At 49.8% G+C, this 23875-nt stretch overlaps 1 protein-coding gene across 19 annotated transcripts in view; it reads right to left on the bottom strand.

Annotated features, from left to right (window-relative positions):
* TNK2 (tyrosine kinase non receptor 2) overlaps window positions 1-23540 on the bottom strand; it is a 41851-nt gene extending 18311 nt beyond the window's left edge. For 13 of the 19 annotated variants that reach the window (XM_036850329.1, XM_036850340.1, XM_036850341.1 and 10 more), the window contains exons 1-2: window positions 4415-4803; window positions 1041-1221 (exon numbers count right to left, since the gene is read on the bottom strand). In XM_036850329.1, the coding sequence (XP_036706224.1) occupies window positions 1041-1221; window positions 4415-4492 (259 nt within the window). In that variant the 5' untranslated portion in view covers window positions 4493-4803. Of the gene's footprint in view, window positions 1-851; window positions 977-1040; window positions 1225-4414; window positions 4804-7009; window positions 7033-7627; window positions 7651-22949 lie in introns of those variants that run through there. The other 6 variants (XM_036850345.1, XM_036850346.1, XM_036850347.1 and 3 more) reach the window with 4 other exon arrangements.
* Window positions 23541-23875: the final 335 nt, after the last annotated feature.

The raw sequence follows: 23875 nt of genomic DNA, 5'->3' as shown, positions 1-23875 counted from the left end.
GCGGGGAGGAAGGGGAACCCGTGCTGTTAAGGCGCTCACACCCCCAAGAGGCTGCTGCCCATCGCAGGCTTCCTCGGTCACCCTGCGGGGAGTCCACCACTACACACTGCCCAGCACGATGACACCAAGGAAACAAGCCATCCCCACCAACCAGGGGCTGCCATTAACCAGATGGTCACTGCATTCCGCTTCTAGGCAATTCTTCTCGAACTGTATGGAGGTATTTAACCACCAAAATTGAACAGTAGTGCTCTTATGCCAACTCTCAAGAAAAAATAAATAAATCAAGGTAACGGACAGAATTTCCCCAATTTTGAGTTTTTCTCCCATAAAATTTTATTATGTTACTGACATAGATATCAACTCTCTAGGCTAAAAGCAGCGTTAAGTCAGTGCCTAAATTAGCACATTATTACTTATTTAGCTATTTTAGGCTGAATGCACTCAAAAGTTTCTAATGTTCTACAAGGAACACCGTGACTTCTAGAAGCTATAGCCACTACTTTCAGGATAAACACATAGAAAAAAAAAAAAAAGAGTTCAACTTATAGAACAGATCTTTGTAGGAGAGACAGAGAAAGGGAGAGATGGGGAGAAAAGCAGCAAACCATCATCTGAAGGATTTTATCTTCCCTTCTCCACAGACCTCTGGACACTAACCCCCCTGGTGTTCAGAACAGACTCAATTCTACATTTATAAAAGAGGAGAAGATGGAAGAAATACACCCTAGAAGTGTCCGCACAAACAAAACAGAGTGTGTAGTTAACGGTGAGTAGCCAGAAATTTAAGTAAGATTCCTCAAACTCCGATTCACCACCTTCACAACTGCAAACTGTTCTCATGCACTCACTGTGTGCAGCATCTACTGATGCCCCTCTGCCCCACCGCGGGGGCTCTTGGACAGGCAGTGAGAGTTCTCAGCTCTGCCACCCCACGGAATAAAGGGGGGAGGGCTCTTCCACGCGGTTGGCGATCCTGAGGACAGAGGAGGTAAATGGTCAGTGGGACGACGACAGGCGAGGCCAATGCCCCCACCTACCAGGCCGGCCCATGCCAATCTTCTCCAGGTCCTCATTCTTGACATACTCAAAGTGGGACAGGCGGGTAACGTTGAGGTCGTCGCGGAGCCGCAGGAAATATTGCTGCAGCTGCACCTCGGACAGCAGCTCCAGCAGCCAGCCTGTGCCCTCCTCCGGCTGCATGCTGCTGCTCCCCAGCCTCTGCGGGGAGAGAAGAATGGCTCAGGGACCACGGGATGCAGGGGGGTAACAGGCGACCCTGCCTCTGCCTTGGGCTCACCCACATCCTACTATGTGCTGTGGGGAAGGACTCAAACCACCTTCTTGCTCCCCAAAACAGCTGTACAGAAGAGCCTGTAGCCACCTGTCCTCCTCCTATGGCAACAAGGGTAGAATCAGGGCAGTTGGGACACAGCCCAGGCCCCGGAGTTAGGGTCTTACTCCCCAAATCTGCCATCCATGGCTGAGTGACCGGAGATCAAACTCTGTTCTCCGGTTCCCTACTGGCTCTTAAACTCTCCTGTTGTCACAAGGCCTTTGAGAATCTGATGGAAACTATCGATTGTGTCTCCAGGAAAATACATGCATCCTTATTCATAATGTTTTAATTACAAAACTTTTGGGGGTGCAGTGTCCCTTGAGACCCATCCATGAGCTCCCCAGACCTGATGGACCCCACAGGGACTAGATGAGCTCTAGCTACTTTCCTTTCAATGCCTGACATCGCAGGAGCCTCCCCCCAAGTCCAAAGACCCCTCCACAGGCCACCACACAAACACCTCCAGGATCACAGGAGGGTCAGAGGGAAGGAGGGGCGGAGGCTGGGGCGGGTTTTCAGACTGCTGTCAACGGCTGTCACAACAGACTCTGGCCCAGTGTGGTCAAAGCTTTCAACTTTTTCAAGAAATACCAGAAATCTGAATCTACGTGTAAAATCTCGCTATTAAAATTTTTTTGAAAAGGTAATATATGCACATGTAAGATATTCAAAAGGCACATGAGAGCCATAAAGTCTCATCCCTCTCTTAACGCACAGCCACCTCACCCCCATCCCCGAAGTCGGCTGCCATTAATGACTTTTACGCATTCTTCCAGACTTGTTTTTTTCCCCACACAAATACTCACCCATTATCCACACCATTCTGTTCCTTGTTTACACTTGACATTAGATCTTTCTCCTGACTTTTGAACTATGTCAACTAATTCAAGTTTGAAATACACACACGCAAGCACATGTGTATGCTGTGCTGGCCAAACAAAACTACATGCAGGCCTCAATCAGCCAAGGGGCCACCAGACCTGTCACACCCTCTGGGGCCCAGAGAAAGAAGCCAGTGGCACCCTCAAAGCTAGGCAGCCCGACACTAAACCCATCCCTGTCCGAGTAACACCCGTCAGAGCTGACGGCTTGGCCAGTCCCTGACCTGTGTTCAATCCCCACTGGAGAAGACAGGGATGAGGGAAAAGGCCAGCTGCCCCAAGACCCCCTCCTCCCGACTTGGAGGTGGCCTTGTCCCCCAGCTCTCATCACAGGTCGCACTGAGAGAGCAGGTGCTCACAGCCTGGGCCCAGCGTGAGCCTCCTGCTCCCACAGTTCCCAGCGGTGCTGCCAACCCAGTGCCAGGAGCCCAGACTCTCCCAGGCAGCTCAGGGCAGTACAAAGAGCCACCAATGGGAAAGAGAAGCCCTCAGTTCAAACCCTGGCTCCTCTACCAAAGCGGCTGGGCCAGAAGGGGGTTTCCAAACTTTAAGCCCTAACCCTTCACCCAGATGGTTCTCATGAGGGCCATACAGCTCCCTAGGGGGCATTTTTGGTTGTCACAGTGTTGGGGGACCATTAGTGGCACTGAGTGGGTGGCTGGGGGACTCACACACTGTCCCAAATCCCATACAACTTAATTCATGCAGGTGAGAAATTTGTTTATAATCATCTGATTATAAATCAAATCCCATTTTACATATGAACAAGAAAGTATTTTTACAGTGTTAATACAGACTGAATTTTCCTGGAATGGAGCTACTGTGTAAACTGAGGGAAAACTGGCCTTTCGCTTTGTTTGGAACTTAGCAGAAGTTGTCCACCATTCAGAAAAATATCACTGAAGGCAGCCCACCTTACTATTTCAAAACTCTCCTCTCAGTCAGCACTTCTAGATGTTGCTGTGCTGGTTCTACCTGAGGTCTTAGCATCTGACTGCTTGGTAATGTCAGATTGTACTGACACATTAGAATACATGAAATGCTACAATTGATTTCCTTTTGGTTCTCCTTTATATTACAGGAGGCATCAAGTTGACTGACCACACACACACAGAGTAAACAGGTTGCATTTCTCTTAATTTTAGTTAAGAAAAATAAAAATAACTCTAACACTTCAACTACAGTTAACTACATGCTGGGCACAGTTCTGAGCACTTAGCTGTATTAATTCACTTATCCACAACAAAGCCATCTGTTACAAACAAGGGGGTGTGGACTTAAGAGGGCAGGGCACCACTGCTTTCCAGAAGAAAGGCCCAAAGGTACCCTGTGAAAATCACCAACCTAGGCAGCGTCTCTCTGTGCCGTGACCAGGAGGGGCCAGCCAGCACTTCCGCTATCCCTATTCCATCCCTGGAGCAAAATGATCCCACCCCCTACACGGCTCAGCCCAAGAAGAGGCTGGCCACCAGGGCAAGTGGTCTGAAGAACCCCATTGCTTCCTCCCCAGTCGCCAAATCCCAGGGCTCCAGGCCGCTCATTCCTACCCTCCTGGGGGTAGAAGGCAGCCACTCCTGAGAACAGCTCCAAGCCCTGCCCTGTGTGGTCTGGGCTGGGAGAGACCCAGAGGCCACTCCCCTGAAGAAGCTGCTTAGAAAGCACAGTCTGCCCTGTTCCTTTATCCCTGAAACACCAGCTAACAAATCTCCCTGCTCGGCTGGGTCCTCCTCTCCCTGCTCCCCAACCCCAGGAACAGGGCTGCTCTGCGTGGGGCGGGGGTGTGTGTGGGAAGAGAACACTGGGATCTGGGTGAGAAGAAAGCAGCCAGGGTCCCTGTCCGGTCTCCACCACCCCGCCCAGGGTGACCCTGGACATGTCCCCTCCCTCCCCTCCCTCCCTCCCTCTCTAGCCGGTGTCTGTGTCGGTGAAGCACAGAGCACTGCTGCGGCTGCCCCCAGCACAGCCCCGTCCACACACCTGTGTCTGACACGTGTGGCTCTCATGGCCGGCACGCACACTTCCCACACACGCTGTCCTGACACACTCGCCACCAAGAATGCAGCCGCTGGAGCAGGGAGGCCCTGAACCCCGTCAAGCCGCCCGGTCCTGCTCTCTGGCCCTCAGCGCAGGGCTGCCTCTGAGGAGCTGATTCCATCCCAGTCTGTCCAGCTCCCGCCCGCAGCCCCCCACTCACTGTGTAGAGTCTCCGCCGGAGTCTGGCCAGAAGAGGGAAGGAGAGCTCTAGGCCAGGGAACCGACGAGCTGCTGGCATCTCCACGGAGCTGGACCCCCTGACCAGGTCACCGGGGCTCTGGCCCGAGGAGGTGGGGGGGGGCAGTGGTCTCAGCTCCTGAATTTCAGGTTCTGCCCAGAAGGGAAGTTGGCCAGAGGTCTGCCCCAGAGGCCCCCCAAATCCCACACCAGGGGTGGGAAATGGAGCAGAAGAATAGGGTGGTCCCCTTTTCTCTGCCCTACAGCTGTTTCCACAGCTGGCTACCCTGGCAGGAGAGAGTTAGTTCTTCTCTCAGTTGACTGCAGCCTGGGTCCTTGGTCCTGTTTCTCTGTCTTCTCTCCAGCGCAGTGGTCACAGCTCCAGCCCTACTCCCTGGCTCCCCCGCCAGCCCGCCTCCCTCCCCCCTCCCTCCGCAGCTGAGCAGCTCTGACACTGGCTGAAAAAGGACCTTTCTGAATCACTGCCAAGAGGGCGGCGGGAATGGGGGGACTCTTCCTCCCAGCCACCCGCGCTGCCCCCACCTCCTCCCCGCACACAAGGCCCCTGTCTCTGGCTTCCACCCCAGCCCCCAGAGTTGCAGACAACCCCTGGGATTTTAGGGTGGGGGCTAGGTCAATCAGGCAGCAATATACAAAGAGGCCCCGTACGCGCTTATCTGGGGCTGTGAGGGCTTAGTGCACAGCCTGAGTTGGGGGCTTGGACACCAGAGAGTCGTTCCTGGACCTTGCAGGCAGACCCTTCGGAGACCCTCCCCCATCTCCCAGTCCCAGCCTTGGCTGGGCGTCTCCTGGCTCAGGCCCTAATGTGGCCCTGTTACCCTGGTGCCCGACGGAAATAGGAGTCCGGCAGCCTGCCAGAGCGGGGCAGTCCAGCCAAGAGCCGGGGAGGGGGGAAGAATCTCCCAGTCCAGCTGGCCAAGATCCAAAGCCCCCTCAAAACACACAAATATGCCCCTAAACCCTGCGATGCCCCCAGCCAAAGCTAAAGGATTCCGGGCTATAGGATGTCTCCTGAATAGCACCTACACACACAGACAACAGCCCCAGCTAGAGGGAACTGCAGTCACCCCATGAAGCCCCCGTGGAACCCACACATTCCTAGAGCTGACAAGTGATCCCTCTGGCCCTCCTCAAGGGCGCCAGCTGCTCTTACACCCCCCTCGCTACAACCCCCAGAAACACCTGACAGCTGCAGGAAGTCCTCTCAGGCTCCCTCAGCACCCCCCTCCCAGCCATGCCCAGGGAGCCCCTGTTTCTTGCACACTACTCTCTTGTCCCTATCCAGCTGGCCACCAGCTCTGGGAGTCCCAGCTGGCTGGTGGAGTAGGCAGCTGGGGTTGAGTTTTGGGGAGTCAGCATCCCAGGCTCTTTCCAGGGCCTCTCTCTCAGTGCTTGACCTCCCTGGCAGGGAGGTGCCTGCAGGGACAGCCGTTTCCAGATCTGACTCAGGGAGGGGGGAAACGGGACACCCCCCCAGCAATCAGTCCCTCTTTCCCATCTCCCTGTGATCCACCACCACCCAAAGCTTGTGAGGCCAGCCAGGTGCAGCCTCCCTTTGGTGCCAATGAATCACCAGTCTGAGAATGGAATCAGAGCTAACGGACAAGATGAGGTCGGGTCAAGGTCACACTGGAGCTGACCTTCCTGCAAACGCTGCCTCACAATACCCACAGCACAGAGAAGCCTATTGCTTATTTCCCACAAAGCACCATTCTGAAGGAGATCCAGGGACCTGACTTCAGGGGACAATTTAAGCAGGATTATTCCCTCTACCGCAAGTTGGGGGACTGCTGGATTGGAATGGCCATACTGAAAATTATAGCCACCCCTGAAAGATGTGCCCCAAATCCACCAGAACCCCATGCCTGCCTGTTCCCTTGCACATCAGGTAAGAACAAGCCTCAGTAGCTTGCTCAGCAATCCAGCTGTGGGAGGCTGTGGAGAAAAGCAAAGCATGGTCAGGGGTCAGAGGTCAGGCCAGCTCCTGGACCTCTTCTCCCAGCCCCGAAAACAGCCACCTTTCTACACCGCCACCCCCACCCCGCTTCGTCCTGTCAGTGACTGCCCTCTACTGGTCAAGAGAGAAAGTGCTTGATCTCCAAGGGGAAGGGAAGACGACCCATAAATACCATGATCATGTTTTCCAAAGCAAACAGGGACATTTGGCTTAATACGCAGATTCATAAAGCCAGTAAGAGGGCATGTCCAGGGCACAGGGACTCAGTGTCCATAAAGCACTAAACCCACATCCTGGCAGTGCTTTCGGGGCTCCCCTGCAGCGCTGAAGCAAGCCCAAAGGGCAGCTTAATTGGGTCCCAAGGACTCAGAGATACTGAAGTAGATGTCAGCAACATAAATTCACCACCACTGACTCGCCCCGCCCCACCCAACACACAAACACATCACCCTTCTTTACCCAGCATCCCAGCCCCCAGGATCTGTCCTGGGGCCAGGCTCACAGATACCCCTCACTCCTGAGAGGCTCCCCTCAGCTCACCAGCAGACGATGCGGTCTAGGGCCCGGCTACCTGGCTATCCCCCATGTTTCCCCTATTACCTGCTGTCCCTCCTCGGCCTCAGTTAGGCGCAGATATGCAAATCTCTCACCCTCGGAACCCAAACTCCGGGCTTTAGGGCCCGGGAGGGGAGCAGAGCCCTCCCGCAGTCCCCGCCCCTCCAGCGCACCGGCAGCGTCACTGCCCTGCGTCCTGAAGGGCCAGGCCTCGAGCATCCTCCAGAAGGGCAGGGGCCGCTAAAGCACCTCAGCCAAGGGAAGGCCCAGTCCTCGGGCCCGCACGCACCCCACAGCCCCATATCTGCCACCTGCAGCCAGAGCGAGGGAGCAGAGCCTGGTGGTAGCGGTCTCTCCCGCTGGGCCTGCGGCTGCCCCTCCCCCAATCCCGTGCACAGCCTCCATTCCAAGGAGCCGCCTCTCCGCAGCGCAGGCTGTCCCCCCAGAGAGCCAGGTGAGGTCCCTCCAGGACCCCAGAGATCCACAGCCACCGATCAGGTCCTGGGGACTCAAGGGCCCCCATACTCCATGACAAGGCGGGGGGGTCCATCCAAGAAGCTCACAGAAGAGAAGCCCCCATCCTAACTCGACCTGAGACCCCTCCCTCTAGACCCCTCTCCTTCCACCAGCCCAGCTTCCACCTGGCTCCAAGCATGCGCCCACCTGCCAGGCTCCCTGGTGCGCTGCCGTTCTGCACTCCACTCAGGCCCGGGGAACCTGCCCAGCCCACTCCTCTCCGCAGTGGAAGCCACGCCCCCCGCATCCGCCCTGGGAGGGAGACCTCAGCCCTCCGCAGCCCAACGCCTCTTCTCACCGGCCTGGACTTCTCCCCGCCTGCACTTCCACCCGCCCCGCCCCCAAGACTGCGCGTTGGGCGGGGGGCCCGGGAGCTCGGGGCTGGGCAGAGCACTGTGGCTGACCTCTCTGGGCTCAGAAGAGTGCGAGTACCCACACTCCCTCCCGCAGGAGCTGCCCCAACACGTGTCCACGCAGGGCTGTCACCCAGTGCCAGGATGAGGACATTGCTAGTGGAGGAAGTCCCACTGCAGAGGCCCCAAGGTGCCACACGCACACCCTCTCATTCCAATGGCATCTGAAGCTTCCACTGACTCCTCAGTACCAGGTATTTAGGGCTGAGCTCAGGGCACCCTCACCCCTTGGGGGTTTGGGGCAGAGGAGGCCGGAAATGCTGAGACACCTCTACTCTCCACTCCTCCCCCCACACACACTCCACCTCAAGACTGAGGAAGGAGACCCCGAGTGGGCACTAGGTGAGTTCCCATAAGGCTCACTCTCTTCAAAAGCTCCTTCTCCAGCTGAAGCGCGTTGGCATAGGGGATAACCCTGCCAGGCAGGGTGTTTATTCTAGGCAGAAGCTCCTCTGCACCTTACTGCAGCTATGGCAGAAACTGGTTTTGGGAGCAGCTGCACGAACACTCAGGAGGCTGTCGAGAAAGAGAGGCTGAAAATGCCAGGTCCACAGACCCCTTCTTCTCCTGGTTGGATAAAGGGTCTGATCTAAACCATTCCCCCTTCCTGCTTTCTCCCTACCTCCTCCCTCCACAAGGCCCCTGCCTCCGAATGCCATCCTATTACAAGATACCCACAAGATCCAAACTGCCTCTAGGATTTGGGGAATCCACCCCACATGTACACCCTCTGGTCTACAACTTGCCCCCTTATCTCTAAAGGGAGCCGGTAGTGGCCCAGGAACCAGCCTGCCTCTGCTGTCCACTCCCCTCCCCCAGGCTCTCCAACAGCATCAGTCAAGTTACAAATCCACACTGAGGAGCAGACGTGACATGTAATTTCCGGCCAAGAAGATTTTTCCAAAACAATCTACCGTATTCTCAGGAATATATGCCAGGCCAGCTCTCTCTCATCTCTGCCCTCCCTCTTCTCCAGGCCCTGGAGGGAAAACAACATATTGGGGAGGAGAAGGAGGGGGGCTTATGGCTCCTCTCCCAACCAGAGGATTATCTTGCCTACACATGCCAGCCCCACCAAGCCCAGTCAACCTCAACTCACCCCTCTGTGTGCAGCGCCCAAGCTTCTGGACCAAGGCCAGGCTGGTTCCCCTTGGGACTTCATCCCAGAGGGAACTGTACCAGGTAACCCCACACCTTCAGGTCATCCCAGGTTTGAAATCACACTGGTCTGGGGAGGAGGCTGGCCACGGGCCAAGGGAGAGAAGGGGGTGATTCAGACACATACCATGGCTGTCCACACCCTCTCCATCTCCAGGCCACAGTGGCCCACTCCCTTCCAGGGGAGCTTGGCAGCTGAGGCCCTGAGGACAGTCAAGGCTGAGGCATATTTGCCAGCAGTGCTGAGCCCACAGGCCCTGAGTCTAACCCTGAGGGCTTTTCACCCTTCTCCTTAACTGTGGATATTTCCTAACACTTTGGAACTCGCCCTTCCTTCTCTTCCCTCCCTGGGGGGTCACCTCCTCTCCTCCCAGGGCTCCAATTAGCACCATGTGCTGTCTGTCTCCATTCCTGAGCTCTAGAAGCTCTACACCCATGCTTCTAGACATTTACAGCCAGCTCCACCAGGAGGATGCAATGGTACCATAAATTCTACATGCCCAAATTGAGCTCATCAACCCCCGCCTTAAACCTAGCTTATGTGTGCTCTTATATCCTGACTGAAAACATCACAAGCCAACACCAGACACCTAGGCTAGACACCTCACCCCTGGCTCCCCAACCATAACTCCCTTCTTTCCCCACTGGGCAGGCCACAAAATCTTGTTGTTTCTGCCTCCTCATTACTCCTCCCATCAATACCTTTGGGACAAGAGTCAGGCAGACCTGGGCCGAAATCTTGGCTGTATCACTCTCTAGTCAGACGACTTCTGGGCAAATGCCTTAACCTCTAAGCCTCAATTTCCTTATCTGCAAATGGGAATAAACAGTACGTCCTTCATAAAGTGCAAACTCAATGAGGTCATGAATGGCACACTTAGCACAGCATCTAGCACATAGTTCCCTATTGTTATACTGTCATCTGAACACAGATCCGAAGTTCCTCTCCTGCTTACATCCTTTTGTAATTCCTCACTGAGCCAAATACAAGGCCCTTCAGGATCCATCCCTTGCCTATTTGTCCACCTCCACCTCTTATCATTTCCTTCAAACGTCTCCATATTCCAACCAAGTCAAATACTTGCCCTTCCCTAGACACACCATCTTCTTTAATTTTAATGTCTTTGAGCTATTCTTTGTGATACTCTTTTCTCTTCATGATGAACTCCTACACATCCCTCAAGACCCAAATAAAACGTCATCTCCTTTGTAAATTCCCATTTCCTATCCCCAAACGGTTCTTTTTGCCATTGCTTCCCATGTTATCTTGTTAAAGTATGTTTGAAAACAAGAGCGGTATAAACACATAATACTACACGTGGAAAATAGCCAAAAGAATGAAAAAAATTTTAATTATCCATCATGCTCTAATCCTTAAAGGGTACTATGTCTGTAGCACTCTGTATTAATACATAATTCTATTGAAGGAGCCCTATGTACGCACCTCTTGTAGTTTGTACATTGTAACCATCTGTTTATATCTGTCACCTTGAAAGAAGAATCTGGCAAGGCACCTGGTCAAGAGAGTCTGCTGAAAGGGACTTCAAGCCTTTGTGACAGACACTGGGGAAAGGAGGCCTGTCTCTTTTCCAGTGAGCTGGTACCTCCTTATGTCCAGTGAATACCAGGAATAAGTCTGGTTGCCCTTGCCGGCCCTGGCTTTGCTTCCCCCCATTATTTCGAATCCAGAAAAGCAAGCACCTTCGTGGGAAGAAGGGCAGCCAATCTCATTACAGCTACTCCTGTCCCAGAACCACTAAGCTACTTTGCTCCCACAAAGCTATTTCAGCCCTGGGGACAACACAGCAGTCCCTCAAGGCAGAGGGAGAGCTTTGACTGAAGGCTGCCCTCTCATCAGACTGTGGAGGGAGAGCTGGGGATACCACAGGGTTGATCGATGGGCAGGAGGTCTGGTTTGTCAGGCATCCCAGCCTCGCAGAGAGAGGAGGGAGACGGGGGGTCAGAGGGTGGAAAGGCAGGGCACAGAAGCAGGGGCAGACACACCAGATACAGGGACCCTCCTATGCCTCATCTCCTTTGACTCCAGCAGAGAAGGAGGTGTAACTTTCAGAGAGGAAAGGAAAGAACCTGACTAAACACCACAACACAGACCCTCACTGAACCCAGTACCTCCCCACATCTACCAACTTGGTCTTGAAAGTATTTTTTAGCTGTTTCACGCTCCACCAGCGAAAGACCAGTGTGCCAACCCTGACACCCAGAGACAGGACACTGAGAGCCCTAACACATTCCTGGAGCATCCCTCCCCCGCACATAAACACCACTCAAGTGTGACAGTGAGTAAATTCCTGCAGTTGTCTGGGTCTCTTGCACACGCGCACCACTCACGCCCGAGTGACAGGGCTGGGATGCAGGGTACTGCAGAGAGCTGCCTCTCACCATCCTCTGGCCCAAGCATCCTCCCGGCACCAAGGCCCGGCAGCCGAGGCTCCCGGGAAGAGAGGAAGGATGTAGTCTGGCTCCCAGCAGCCAGCCACTCCCAGGGCTCTTCCAAGGCTGGCCAGAGGCCTCCCAGCTGGTCACCCTGCCTACCAGCTCAGGCCTCACCCCACTCCCCCCACCCCCTCAGCAAGAGCCTAGAGCTGAAGGGGCCTATTGTTGGGCCCTGGAGGTGGGGTGGGCCCAGAGCTGTGAATTGGAGAGCATTTACTCTGTGAGAGGGACTGCTCATTCCCTTGGGACAGCGCCCACACCAGAACCCCAGGAGCTAGGAACATCCAGCACAGGGTGGGCTGCTGGGCCAGGGAGAGAAAGGGTCCGAACCTGGAAGCGAGAGAGATGTCAGGGACTGCAAAATATTTAAGATACCTTAAATCCCACCCATTTTAGAGATAAAGAAACTGAGACCCTGAAAGGGAAGGGACATGCCTGGTCTGAGGCACCTAAGAAGCTGTCACAGGGAATGGATCCCTAGGAGCTGGGGAGCAGTTCAGAGCAATGGTGATTCCTCTCTGGCCATGGAGGGGCAGCCCTGCCAAGGTCAGGGGCTAATAAAGGTCAGGGGCCTGAGGGGAGAAACTGCCTCAGGAGGAGACACAACATCCAGGGGAGAGGCAGAGACAGGAGGAACCTAGAGTTCTCACATCCAGCAGAAGCCCTTGGCTCCCAGGACCTAGAGCTGCTGAAGGAGGGCCCAGGCCAAACCTCTCACCCCACCCGCCTCTTTAGTCACTCACCACATACTGACTGTGTGCTCACCCTGTGCTAGGTTTGGGGGACTATGAAGGAGGAGAAGTCACGATTCAGGTCCTCAAAAAGACACTGTGTGCAAGTTCTTTACTAAAAGTTTTATCTTTCATTGCCTGATTAACCTCCCCCCCACCTCTACCCTACATTATCCACATTTTACAGATGAGGAAACTGAGGCTCTGGAGAGGTGACCAGGGTCACCCGTTACTGGAGAGTTAACAGGTGAACCAGAATTCAGTCCATGTACAATTGGACACGAAACTGCTCGGTTCAAGGATTTGGGCTCATGGAGGGCAGAGCTGGAGTCTCAATTGTTGAACATATACTAGATACTGAATGAATTCATGGATTCTGCGAGGAAGTTTAAAGAGGGAATAGAGGCTCCAGGAAAAGATAGATTGCACAGATGCACATAATTTCACTCCTTCCCAAAACCCCACCAAAGCCAAAATTATCGAAAGAGAAATTTTCTGAAGGGCAAAAGTCCCTAAGGACGGGAAGAATAGTAGAAGAGAAAACCACAACATAGCTTTGGAAGCTGGAAAGCAGATGGCCAGTGACTATGGAGAGCAGACCTGAGAAAATCCCCAATCCCAAGGTGAAAAGGACCTGAGTGACCCCCCAGAATCCTCAAAAGGCCTGGGAACTAGAAGCCCCAGAAACCTCTAGAAGAAGAACAGGTGCTAATAATACAGGGGATTAGTCAAAAGCTGTTTAAGAAGCCGTAAGACCCCCCTGGACTCCCTCCCCGGTACAAAGCCACTGGGTTGCTGCCCCGGTACCACCCGGCAAAATCGGGATTTCCCTTCAGGGGTAAAGTGCAGGCCTCTGCACTGGCGCAGCAGGCTTGGCTGGGAGCGGGGTGCCACGGACCTAACAAGGAAAGCACACATAGATGTGGAGATCTCCGTCCCCTCCTCGGCTCCCTCCAGGAACATGGAGCCAGGCCTCCACCTCCTGGCAGAAGACAGGAGCGTCCTTTCTGGGGACTCTGATCAGGCCAAGGAAGATATAAAGAAACCAACATTGGGAGTTCTCCACAAACCGAGCAGCCAGGCCACCACACAAAGAAGCTCAGTCAACAAGGCCACCCAGTGCCTGTAGTCAAGAGCAGATGACAAAAAACTATTGGACACCCAAGGAAAGCCTCTAACATGGAAGAGTGAGCAAAACACACAGAAAAAAGCAACTCAGAAGAAATGCAGACTATGCAGGAGAAGGAAATTTCTGACAGAAAATGCTCATTAATATCCTCAGAGGGCTTCCCTGGTGGCACACTGGTTGAGAATCTGCCTGCCAATGCAGGGGACACGGGTTCGAGCCCTGGTCCGGGAAGATCCCACATGCCGCGGAGCGACTAGGCCCGTGAGCCACAATTGCTGAGCTTGCGCGTCTGGAGCCTGTGCTCCGCAACAAGAGAGGCCGCGATAGTGAGAGGCCCGCGCACCGCGATGAAGAGGAGTGGCCCCCGCTCGCCGCAACTAGAGAAAGCCCTCGCGCAGAAATGAACACCCAACACAGCCATAAATAAATAAATAAAATTAAAAAAAAAAATCCTCAGAGAGACAAGATGTTGTATCTATAAAACAAGAAGAGAATATTATTATTTTTTAATAGGGGGAATAAGAAATTACAAATATGACAGGAAACATAAAAAATTCAACAGACCCATCCTCACCCCAACCAACAAAGTCTGGCCCACAGCAGGTGCTCATAAATATTTGCTGAATGGATAAATGAGGCAGTATTTCATGAACTTTAATGCACATACAGATCACCTGGGGGAATCTTGTTAAAATGCAGATTCGGGTTCCATAGATATGGGGTAGGGCCTAAGTTTTACATTTCTAACAAGCTCCCAGTGATAATGTTCTGGTCCTTAGACCATACTCTAGGAAGCAAGGGTCTCTGCTAAACCCTGGAGCAGTGGTTCTTTGCACTGGCTGTGCATTAAAATCACCTGGGAGGTAGGAACGTGGCGGTGTGTGGGCCCCGCCCACTGAGATTCTAATCAGCTTGGTCTAGGTGAGACTCAGGCATCATATCTTGAAATCTCTGCAGATGAATCCATACTGGGGTCGAGAACTGCTGCTCTGGAGAAAGCCTGTAACTGCGCCAATCATGGGTCCTGGCCAGAACAGTCCTGTTTTCAAATATTCTTTCCCATTGTTGACACTGACCACTCTTTCAGAAGGCCCTTCTCATCATGGCCATGAGCATCAGTTTATGGGACTATTTACTATGCAGATGGTAGTTCTTAATGCTAAGTCCCATTAATGTCAGTGGATGGAGAAATCATTCTACTAAATTTCCAAAAATTCATTCTGAGAATTTTTTCCTTATTAGATTCACACACTTATCTTAATTTTTCTAATTAAAAAAAAATCTGGACCTTAAAACTTTAGCAAGTCCTTTAAAAAAAATAAAGGATTTTTAAAAGTGAAATGTGGATATCTCCCTAACCAAAAATCCTAATCCATTATTCCAATGTTTCTGTTAAAACTTAAGTTGAATTTAGTAGTTTTGTGTCTACCTCATCCATGCCATGGGATAAAATAATATCAACAGACATTTACTGCTGTTAAAATTGCTAAAATCACAATAGAAGGGTTGGAGGATAAAGTATCTTCCACAATGGAGAGCAAAAGCCCACACCAAGCTACAGAATTAAAGAATAATGGAGATAAAGAAAAGATGCTACAAACTCCTGGGCAACGGTGTAACACAAGTTCCACAAAAAGGATTGGGAATGATTTTAGACATTAATGTTAACTCTGGAACTTAAGAGCAATGCCCTTAAGATTCCAAAGGAAAGCAATTTCCAGCCTAGATCTCTATATTCAGCTAATTAAGTGACTGAGTATCAGACTGGCAAGGTCTCAAAATAATCTACCACTCTTTCACCCTCCTCTCTCAGGAAGCTACTAAAGGATGTACTCTACCAAACTAGAGAATAAACCAACAAAGGGGAAGATAGGAAACAGGAGAGAAAGGCACAGAAAGGCAGTGAAGGAAATGCCCAAGATGCTGAAAGGGAGATCCCAGGAGGACAGCTAAGCATCAGTGATAGAGAGCAATTAGTCCATGCCGCTTTCAGGCACAAGGCTCTGAAAGAGACTTCTTCAGAGAGGTGAATTTGATAGAATACCTAATGGAATTGACACCCTGATAAATTTATACAGCTACTGGAGAGTTTAATTAATTGAAAAGTACATAGAAAACTAAGCAAACAAAAAAAGCAACTCCAGGAAGAACAAAAAGGTGCCCAGGAAAGGAAAAGTCACAGTTTACTACACCATAACAATATAAACAATGAACAGTAGATTGAAGAAAAAATGAGATATGCCCAGAGTGGATGGGCTGGAAGATGGGATGAGTAGCAGGGTGGGAATGAGGGAATTAAAGTAAAATCCTCATCTTTGACCAAGATGGAATAACACGGATCAGACTTACCCTCCTGACTGAAACAACAGAAAAATGGACAAAATATACAAAATGGTTTTGAAGACACCAGACATCAAGATGCAAAGGTCAGTGATACCTAGGAGATAGGAAACAAAGGAGGTCAGCCCTGTGGTTGAGTTTCCAGGCTACAGAAGAGGGAAGGGAACCAGTTGGACCCCAAAGGACTCTCTGAGTTGAAGAGATGGAGCTGAGACTCTGGGGAAACTCAGGTGGCCAGAATTCACAGAACAGAGCATCAGAGAAGAGAGAGCACCACAGAAGTCTGTAAAAGATCCCCCTTGAGTAATACGCTGAGTACTGATCATCACATGAATGTATGGAAACTACCCAAGGCTGGGGAAAAGAACCACCCAAAAGGATTAGATATAGCAGTGCCTGGTGCTCACAGGGCTGGGAAAAGGGCCTGTTCCCACTAGCCAGACTGGAAAAGCTAGGCACTGGGTAGAATACACAGGTGGGGAGCTTCCCTGGTGGCGCAGTGGTTAAGAATCCGCCTGCCAATGCAGGGGACACGGGTTCGAGCCCTGGTCCGGGAAGATCCCACATGCCGTGGAGCAACTAAGCCCGTGCGCCACAACTACTGAGCCTGCGCTCTAGAGCCCGCGAGCCACAATCACTGAGCCTGTGTGCCACAACTACTGAGCCTGCATGCCTAGAGCCCGTGCTCTGCAACAAGAGAAGCCACCGCCATGAGAAGCCCGTGCACCACAACGAAGAGTAGTCCCCGCTCCCTGCAACTAGAGAAAGCCCGCATGCAGCAATGAAGACCCAACACAGCCAAAAATAAATAAACACAAAATAAATAAATTTATTAAAAAAAAAAAAAAAAGAATACACAGGTGGGTCTTGCCTCAGCAGTGTGGAATTATTAGCCCCAGACTGAGCATGGCTCTGGTCTCACCTAACAAATCTTAAAAATGAAATCCAAAAGGATCAATCTATTTCCCAGTCATTTAACTGGATTTCAGAACAAAGCTCAAGAATATTTATAGGAATACAAAAATACCCAGCAACCAACAAAGTAAAATGGATTGTCTGGCATCCAATAAAAAATTACCAGAGGGCTTCTGGTGCAGTGGTTGAGAACCCGCCTGCCAACGCAGGGGGCACGGGTTTGAGCCCTGGTCCGGGAAGATCCCACATGCCGCGGAACAACTAAGCCCGTGCGCCACAACTACTGAGCCTGTGCTCTAGAGCCCGCGTGCCACAACTACTGAAGCCTGCGCACCTAGAGCCTGTGCTCCACAACAAGAGAAGCCACTGCAACGAGAAGCCTGTGCACTGCAACGAAGAGTAGCCCCCGCTCACTGCAACTAGAGAGAAGCCCACGCACAGCAACAAAGACCCAACACAGCCCAAAAAAAAAAAAAAAAAAATTACCAGAAAAAAAAAAAGCAAGAAACTATGATCCATAACGAGGAGAAAAAGCAATCAATCAAAACCAACCCAGAACTGACACAGATGTTAGAATTAGTAGACAAAGACACTAAAACAATTATAACTATGTTTTTAAAAGACTATCATTGAACTTTTAGAATAAAGACTACACTATATGAAATGAAAAAAAATAAAGTGAATGGAATTTAAGTCAGATTAGACAGTGCAGAAGAAAAAGTGGGTGAAACTGAAGACACAGTAATAGTACCATTACTATAGTAATACTAGACTACCCAAAATGAAACACAAAGGAAAAAAGATTCTTTTTTAAATGAACAAAAATGAACAAAAATGAACAAAAAGCATCAGTGTGCAGTGGGACAATTTCAAGTGGCCTAATATATGTGTAATTAGAGTTCCCAAGAAGAATTGGGAACAGAAAAAAAACATATGAAGAAACAATGACTGAAATTTTCCCAAATTTGACAAAAACTAAGAGCCCACAGATTCAAGAAGCTCAATGACTTCAAACACAAGACACATGAAGAAAACTACACCATCGCACATCATAATCAAATTGCTCAAAATCAGGGATAACATCTCAAAAAGTAGCTGGGAGGGCAAGGGAGACATGCTACATACAGGGAACTAAGATGACAACAGATTTCTTGCAGAAACAATGGAAATGAGAGGACAGTGGCACAACGTCATTAAAACTAATGACTTAGAATTCTATTCCAATGGAAATACCTTTTTAAAATGAAGGCTAAATAAACTTTCTAAATATACAAAAGCTGAAAGAATTCAACACCAGCAGACCTGCACTATAATAAATGTTAAAGGAAGTCCTTCAGACAGAAGAAAAATAATACATATAGAAATATGGATCTATGCACAGAAATGAACAGCACTAGAATGGCAACTACATGGGTAAACAGTTAACAAAATTTTTTTACTATATTTAAATTACTTTAAAAGATAAACTGACTGTTTAAACAAAAACTATACCAATGTAGTGCAGGGTTTATAACATGTATAATTTTGATAATAATTGCATAAAGGAAGGGAAAAATGAAAATATTTTAAGGTTCTTACATCACTTGAAGGCAGACTATGATAAATTAAAGATGTATATTATGAATCCTGTAGACATTACAAGAAAAATATCCTCATAAACATAGATGCAAAAATTCTTAAAAAATTCTTTAGCAAATGGAATCCAGCAATATACATAAAGAATTATAACCATGACCCAATGGAGCTTGTCTCAGGAATGCGAGGTTGATTTAGCATTTGAAGACGGAATCAATGTAATTCAACACATTAACTAAAAAAGAAAATCCTATCATCATTTTGATAAACAGAAAAAACATCTGACAAAATCCAACATCCATTCCTATTAAAAATCTCTGTAAAATAGGAACAGAAGGGAGCTTCTTCAACCTGATAAAGATCATATATGAAAAACTTACAGCTAAATCATGCATAGTGGTGAAATACTGAATGTTTTCCCCTGAAGATCAGGAGCAAGATACCTAATCTTCTACTCAACATTATATCAGAGGATTAGCCAGTGCAATCAGGCAAGAAAAAGAAATAATAGACATAAAGACCAGAAAGGAAGAAGTAAAACTGTCTATATTAGCAGATGACATGACAGTCTATGTATAAAATCCAATGGAAGCTACAAAAAAGCTACTAGAACAACCTGTTTAGCAAGGTGGGAGGGTATAATATACAAAAGTCAATTTTATTTATATATACTAACAACAAACAATTGGAAATTGAAATTTAAAAAACATCACCATCTTATAGCAACGTTACTGGCAATAGCAAAAAGGTAGTAGCAACCATTGATAGATGAATAAACAAAATCTGGTATATTCATACAATGGATTACTATTCAGCCTTAAAAAAAAAAAAGAAGGGAATTCTGACACATGCTAGAACATGGATGAACCTTGAATATATTACGGTAAGTGAAAAAAGCTAGTCACAAAAGGACAAATACTGTATGATTCTACTCCCATGAGATATTTAGAGTAGTCAAATTCGTAGAGACAGAAAGTAGAATGTGATTGCCAGAGGTGGGAGGAGACAGGGGAATACAGAGATTGTTTAATAGGTACAGAGTTTCAGTTTTGCAAGATAAGAAAAAGTTCTGGAGATGGATGATAGTGATGGTTGTGCAACAAGGTGAAAGTACCTAACTCTACTGAACTATACACTTAAAAATGGTTAAAATGGTAAATTTTATGTTGTGTATATTTTACCACAATTAAGGCAGGTAAACTTTTTTAACAAAAAACTGAATTCCATTAAAAATACCCTTTACAATAGCATCAAAAATATGCAATACTTAAGGATATATCTGAAAAAAGATTTAAAAGATCTGTACATTGTAAACTACAAAACACTGGTGAAATTCTTAAAAATCTAAATAAATACAGAGATACACATTGTTCATGAGTCAGGTTCAATATTGCTAAGATAGCAATTCTCCCCAAACTGATCTGTAGATTCAATGCAATCCCAGCAGGCTATTTTGTAGAAATTTACAAATTGTTCTAAAATGGGTATGGAAGTGCAACAAACCTAGAATAACTAAAGCAATTTTAAAAAGGAAGAACAAAATTTAAGATCTTTCCTTGGTTTCAAGGCTTACTATAAAATCTACAGTGATCAAGATAATGTGGTCCTGGGATAAAGACAGACAAGTTAGATCAATGGAACAAAACAAAGTCCACAATTGGATCTACACACAAACAACCGATTTTTGATAAAGGTGCAAAGGCAACTCCACAGAGAAGCAAGTCTATTCAAAAAATTTTGCTGAACAATTGGATCCCCATATGCAAAAAACTGAACTTCCATTCATACCTTGCACCATATACTAACCTAAGAATTAACCCCAAATTGATTGTAGACCTAAATGTAAAACCCATAACTATAAAAGTTATAGGAGAAAACCATCATGCTTTGGGTTAGGCAGAGAGTTCTTAAACACCAAAAGCACAATCCATAAAAGAACAAGCTGGTAAACTGGAGTTCATTAAAAGTTAAAAGTTCTGCTCTTCAAAAGACACTGTTAGGAGAATTAAAGTGCAAGCCAGAGCCTGGAAGAAAATATTTGCAAATCACATATCCCATAAAAGGCTTGAATCCAGAATATAAAAGAACTCCCAAAACTTAGTACAAAAAAAACCCCCCACACAATTAAAAAATGGGTAAACAATTTGAACAGACACATCCCCAAAGATATACAGATGGCAAATAAGATGAAAAGATGCTCAACATTAGTCATTAGAGTAATGCAAATTAAAACCAGAATGCGATACCATTACAGACCTATTAGTATGTCTAAATTTAAAGAGACTGATCATACCAAGTGCTGACAAAGTAGTGAACAAACTAGAACTTTCATACACAGCTGGTGGGTACATAAAATGGTACAACCACTTTGGAAAACAGTCTGGCGGTTTGTTAAAAATTAAATGTACACCTACCATATGATCCAACTATTCTAGTCCTAAGGATTTACCCAAGAAAAATAAAAGCATATGCCCATACAAAGACTTACACATATGTTCATAGCAGTTTTACTTTTAATAACCAAAAACTGAAAACAACCCATCAGGAGGTAAATGGATAAACAGACTGTGGTATACTACTCAGCAACAAAAAGGAATAAGCAATTGATACCCACAAAAACATGGATGAATCTCAAAATAATTATGCTGAGTGAAAAAAGCCAGGCCAAAAAAAAAAAAAAGAGCACATACTGTATGATTCCATTTACATAAATTTTAGGTAATGTGAACTAATGTAGAGTGACAGAAAGCAGACTATTGTTACCGGGGAAAGGGGGATGGCAAAGGAGGCGTGGGATGGAGGGATTACAAAGGGGCACAAAAAACTTTTGGGGGTTTGGGAATAATGGGTATGTTCATTATCTTGATTGTGGTGGTGGTTTCACAGGTATACACATATGTTAAAACTTACTAAATTATGTTTTAAATATGTTCCATTTACCATATGTCATTATACCTCAATAAAGCTATTATTAAAAACAAACACTTCATCTTCCAGGATAAAGCACAGGGCAGGGGGATAATTGTGGGCTCAGGGGCTAGAGGAAAAGGTCTGGGAGTGCTGACCCCTCCTGCCTAATGTCCACTGGCCATGGCTCCTGGGAAGGTGGACGCTAGGCTGGCAAAGAAGGGTCTGAGCCCTCTGCACTCAGGACACTGTAGGGAAAACCAGGGCCCGCCTCACAGACGAGGAACTGAAGCCCCGAAATGTTACCCTAGTTACACACTAGTTACACAGCTAGTAACACTAGTTACACAGCTAGTAAACCCAGATGTGCCAAAGTCCTCTTTCTCTTCGTCTACCACAAATTCAAGAATCAACCTGAAATAGGGTGAAGGCGTATGCTTATGTGCATGTGTTTAGAACAGTTCTCTCCATCGAAGCCAGAGCGCAAGAAAAAGTCTGGCCATCCCAGAAGAGCCAGACACCTTGGACACAGCAGCTGAACTTCCGGTGCATGAGTGTTTGGGGTGGCAGGATGACAGGCAGGCATGGGACGAAGTTGACAGTCAAGTCTGGGTTTGCATGGGGAGCAAGCTAACTGGCTCCTCCAGCAGAGTCCCAGCAGCCGCCTGCTTAGGACACGACCACCGCTCCCCCTGCCCCAACAGAAAAGGACTATCTCCACCCAGTCCGGTTGGGACAGGGGTCTGGGGGCCATCTGACTAAGAGCCACTCCTTGGGGTGGGGCAGAGATGGGTCTTGGCTAAGGCCCCGAGACAGGCAGCAACTCTGTATCCACTCCCACCCGAGGACTAGAGAAGCAAGCACCCAGACAGCGCCAGGTAACAGGTGAACATCCCTAGGCAGATGAGGCCTGCAAGTGGCCAACCAAGCCCCTATGGGGCAGAAATGAATAGGCCTGGCACCCAGGCCATGAGGAAGTCAACAGGAAGCCAAATTTAGCCCCCACCTCTGCAAGCCCCACCTCTAAGCTGGGCTGAGAGCTGGCCCTGGCTGGTACAGAACCCATGATGCCACAGCTGCCCATCTGTCCACCTCCATGGGGTGGGGCTGAGGTCTGGGCCACAGAGGATGCCCAGAGTCCAGCAGTGCAGATACCCTCTCCTATCCCACACTTTCAGGTTGGGGTCCTGAGAGCCCACACGGAGACAGAAGTCCTCACCAGCTCTCCACCCTTCTGCCCACTATTTATCCTTGGCTCTGGGCCCTCAGTATTAATCAAATGTGACAAGAAGGTGTGGCAGGAGCAGGCCAGGCTCGTGCCCAAGTTACCGGCTGCCACACTCACATCTCAGCTCACGTGGCCAAGAGGATTACAAGATAAGGTCCTGTCAATGCAAAGCTGCCCCTTCCCTTTTTTGGAACGTGTTTGGAGGACGTGAGGCAGCCTGTGCTGATTGCACCAACCCAGCTATGGCATGGAGATACCCCTATCTCCACCGGTAAACGGGTGGTGCGGGGGTGGAGGAGTGGAGAGGTGACTACTTCCTCTGCAACCTCAGCCTGGGACTACCCCTCTCTCCCTTCTGCCCAGGCTTGGCAGCCACCCAGACAGTCTCACCGCCAGTCTAGACTCTAAGAAAATGTCCCATCACTCCAGTTGGCATATACAGTACTGGGGGGAGGAGTCCTGTCTCGCTGTTGAACACTGCACTGCTTCATTCCTCTCCAGGTTTAAACACAGGGGAATGAAAAAAAGCAGTTTGGAGACCACACTCTCCTGAGATAACTGCAGCCCCCTCCTTCCAAACACACCAATTCCAGCTGAGAACAGAATTGGGCTTCCTTACCTGCTGCCTTCCACTGGCTCTCTGCAGACAAAGCTTCTATGATGTCCCGGCTGAGGTGGCAGAAAAGGACCCAGCAGGACACTGCCTGCTATCGGGCGGTGGTTTCCAACGCTCCCAGGTTCACGGCGCTCTTCTGCCCCCCACTCCCCAAACCCCTACATCCCGCGCTCACCACGGCCCTGGCCCGGCCCGATGCTGGTGCTGAGCAGCCGGCCTGTGAGTTACCACCTCCTCCTCCGCCTGCGCCTCCGGATCCTGTGTCTCTCCAGGGGCCCCTCTCCCTCCTGGGACCCTTTCCCGTCCAGGTATGTTTCCTGGACAGCCCGCACCACCTGCCCTTCCTGCACCCCGGGTAGCCAATTTGCTTCCTGCACCCCCAGGCGCCCCTCTCCCTCAGGCCCCTGGGGCCCCACTGGCCGGGCCCTCCCCACCAGTTCGAGTCTCTTGCGGCGTGCCGGGGCCGCTCCCAGGACCTCTGCCTCCCCTCTGAGGTGCCCGCAGCTCTCCCAGTACTGCTCCCCCAGCTCCTCGGAACTTTCGAACTCGTCTCTTCTCTCCCAGAGGCCGTCCCCGAGCTCGGACAGCTGCTCGGGCTGCTGTAGCAGCCTGCGTGGGCTCCCCTCCCCCTGCTCCTGCACCCCGGTGCGAGCCTCCCCCCGCTCCTGCACTGCGGGGCTGCCTCCCCCTTTCTCCTGGTGCTGCTTGCGGGGCCCCAGCCCCTCTTCCTGCACCACAGGCCAGCCCGCGGAGCCGGTCCACGGCGGCGGGCGCCTCCAGTCCGCGCCGTTCGCAGACCCCCACACCACCCCCAGGCTAGGCTCGCGGCCCCGGCCGCCCCGCTCCTGCACCCCCGGGCCCACCCCGCCCTCCTCCTGCACGGCCGGACCCACGCCCCCCTGCTCCTCCACGCCGAGCTTCAGCCCGCG

This window comes from Balaenoptera musculus, chromosome 4 (assembly GCF_009873245.2).
Source record: "Balaenoptera musculus isolate JJ_BM4_2016_0621 chromosome 4, mBalMus1.pri.v3, whole genome shotgun sequence".
NCBI lineage: Eukaryota > Metazoa > Chordata > Mammalia > Artiodactyla > Balaenopteridae > Balaenoptera > Balaenoptera musculus.
This window is presented reverse-complemented; position numbering and strand designations above follow the sequence as displayed.